Raw genomic sequence first — 2637 nt, 5'->3', positions numbered from 1 at the left:
ACGTAACTAACAACAACACACACACACACACACACACACACACACACACACACACACACACACACACACACACATATATATATATATATATACGTATGTGTTTGCATGAACGAGTATTTTCTGTTCAGGTGGTTGGTATCAGAGACTGGTCAGCTGGACACTGCGTGAGTAAATTGACAAACAGCCAATGAATAATTAGCTCGATGATAGTTCAGGATTCGTGTTTGTGGGTGTTAAACATATTTGTATGCAGAGTTGCACCAATGAATATAAGCTGGACACTAAAGGCGTGTCTCAAAAGATAGACGGCAGCTGATTGCTAAGAGATAGCCCGTCACATACACGAAAAGTGCATGAATACATCTATAGTTATGCAGAAGTGCACATATTGCTAACAGTTGGACACTGCAAGAGTATCATATGTAGTCAGCAGGTGGTTATTTTACTTAGGGACAGTCCGTGATAACTGATTGTAAGCACATATGTTTGTTGTGGTGCATGCTTACAATGACATTTTATGTGCTTAAGATTGGGTATGGTACGGGGCGGTACTCATATGCGGACACGTGACTATACAGTACCAAGAACTGCCTGCGCTTCCTACCTACCTTTCAGTAAATAGAGCGTAGAAGTACCTGCTCATATGGTGCTTGTGTATCGCAACTGCCAGTGATTGCCACTGGGTTGGTGTCCGCTGAGGGCTTTTAGGCGCGTGCATAGTGCGAGTGTGTTGGGTGTAAGGTGTGGGACGATAAGATGGCAAATGTCTGCGTGTTTAAGTGTGAACGCTGCCGCAGCGCCACCAACTAGCAGGTTCTGCGCTGGAAACTGACAAGTGTAGCTATCCTGCTATTGCTTCGGGTGTGTGACTGTGTGTGCTATAACGGTGTACATACCTACTAGTACGCCACCAGACTGAGTTCTCCAAACACTACAGGCAGCGGAATGAGTGTCATAGTACAGCCAGTACGGTGGGAACGGATAGCATGGCATACCAACACACAATTGTACTACCCCAGTTTGCCACCCACAGATGCCCTGTGTTTATTTGGACTCAGTCTCAGTATATGTACTTGTACGCACCCTTCTCATGGACTATGACCACCCCTACGCCACACAGGTACTGAGGCGGACGTATACCGAAAGCACAACGGGGTTTACCTGCCGAGGCCACATCGGCGGGGCGGGTGTGTGGGATGGGTCAGTCACCACCACCACACGCACACACAATGAACCTCAGAATGATCAAAAACGCACATATAATGAACCTCAAAATGATCAAACACGCACACACAGTCAACCTCAGAATGATCAAACACGCACACACAGTCAACCTCAGAATGATCAGGCGCTGGACTTAAACGACCGAACTTTCAAGTCAAGCGACAGGAACCTGGACCCGTATCAACGTAGGTGGAGTGTGTAGGGTGGATATGGGATTTTTTGGGAGTGTTTGTTTAGATGTTTTAGCAGAAATTGTTTTCATACTTAAGCTGGACCCGTATCAACGTAAGTGGAGTGTGTAGGGTGGATGCGGGCTCTATTGGTAGTGATTGTTTAGGAATTTTAGCAGAAATTGATATCCTACAAACCGTCACGTATGACATAATACATGGTGGCTGTCTATACGTGGTAAGTACAATAAAGAGTTACGTAGTGCTGCGTGGTTAGAACCCCGTATAACTAGGCCGTGTTCGCTTCATAGGACCAGTCGTCGTTTATCTCACACTGTGTGATACTGTTCCCCCAGGTGTACTGTTGCGCATGTCGATGGGTTTGTGTATAGCGCAGTATCCTATGCCTGCCCATAGTGACTAGGCCCATCCGCAACGTTGGCTTAAAATGGAGCATGGACTGTGCGATCTATAGTCTTTCTGCGAAAGCGTGGTGTGGCTAGTAGAATGCTGAGTGCGTATGTATATGTTCATAAGTTAGGTGTGTCCGTGTGTACACATATCTGCAGTCATATTGAGCTTAACCACAACCAGCCCTAGCTTCGGCCTGCATATGTATATGAAAGCGTACGGCGTGTGTTCATACGTATAGGGATCAGATTGTGTCATTCATATGTAGTGGCATGCCTGTGGGTTGGCCCCCCCCGTTTCTACGCACACGTACTCAGGTGTAGCCCAACACTCGATGCTGTTGCGTTGTTGCATGGGTCTGTTCGATTCGCCATTGCCCCGTGTTGCTGTTCATGTACATCGCAGTAAACGTAGTACGAATACCAAGCTGCTCTGAGTTCCTCTTAGAAAGCACTGTACACATTAAAACAATATTTTGTTCAGGCCGGCAACCGTTAGGGTATGCTCCGCCGCGTTCAACGTATTAGAAGTTTGTTCTGAGAGTCGGGTCGTGCGTAAGATTCACGCTGCCTGTTTTAGTCCACAGATCGAAATCACGTCACACCACCCTAAATTGCTGCACCTCGGAAACTAAAATAGGACTTAAAAAAATATTGCTTCGCACTTGTGTCCCAATTCTCGGCAGATTGCGAGTCAAAATTGGGCCGCTCGTTGGACTACGCCTCACCGAACCCAGTGACATGCAGCTACGAAGCAGTGGTGTCACACGATGCCATGCGTCGGAGAAAGTATGTCTGGGGCATGTGAAGTGGGGTTGCTCCCATTGATGGGC

At 47.1% G+C, this 2637-nt stretch overlaps 1 protein-coding gene across 1 annotated transcript in view; it reads left to right on the top strand.

The window, feature by feature from the left end:
- SARC_09917 (hypothetical protein) overlaps positions 1-2637 on the top strand; it is a gene marked incomplete at its 5' end in the record, with an annotated part of 16022 nt that overhangs the window by 3488 nt on the left and 9897 nt on the right. The window contains one exon of the mRNA XM_014296051.1: positions 1121-1413. Coding sequence (XP_014151526.1) covers positions 1121-1413 — 293 coding nt within the window. The remainder of the gene's footprint in view (positions 1-1120; positions 1414-2637) is intronic.

This window comes from Sphaeroforma arctica, assembly GCF_001186125.1.
Source record: "Sphaeroforma arctica JP610 unplaced genomic scaffold supercont1.1081, whole genome shotgun sequence".
NCBI classification, from domain to species: Eukaryota; class Ichthyosporea; order Ichthyophonida; genus Sphaeroforma; species Sphaeroforma arctica.
The sequence above is the reverse complement of the archived record's forward strand: the minus strand, read 5'-3'. Positions and strand labels throughout refer to the sequence as shown.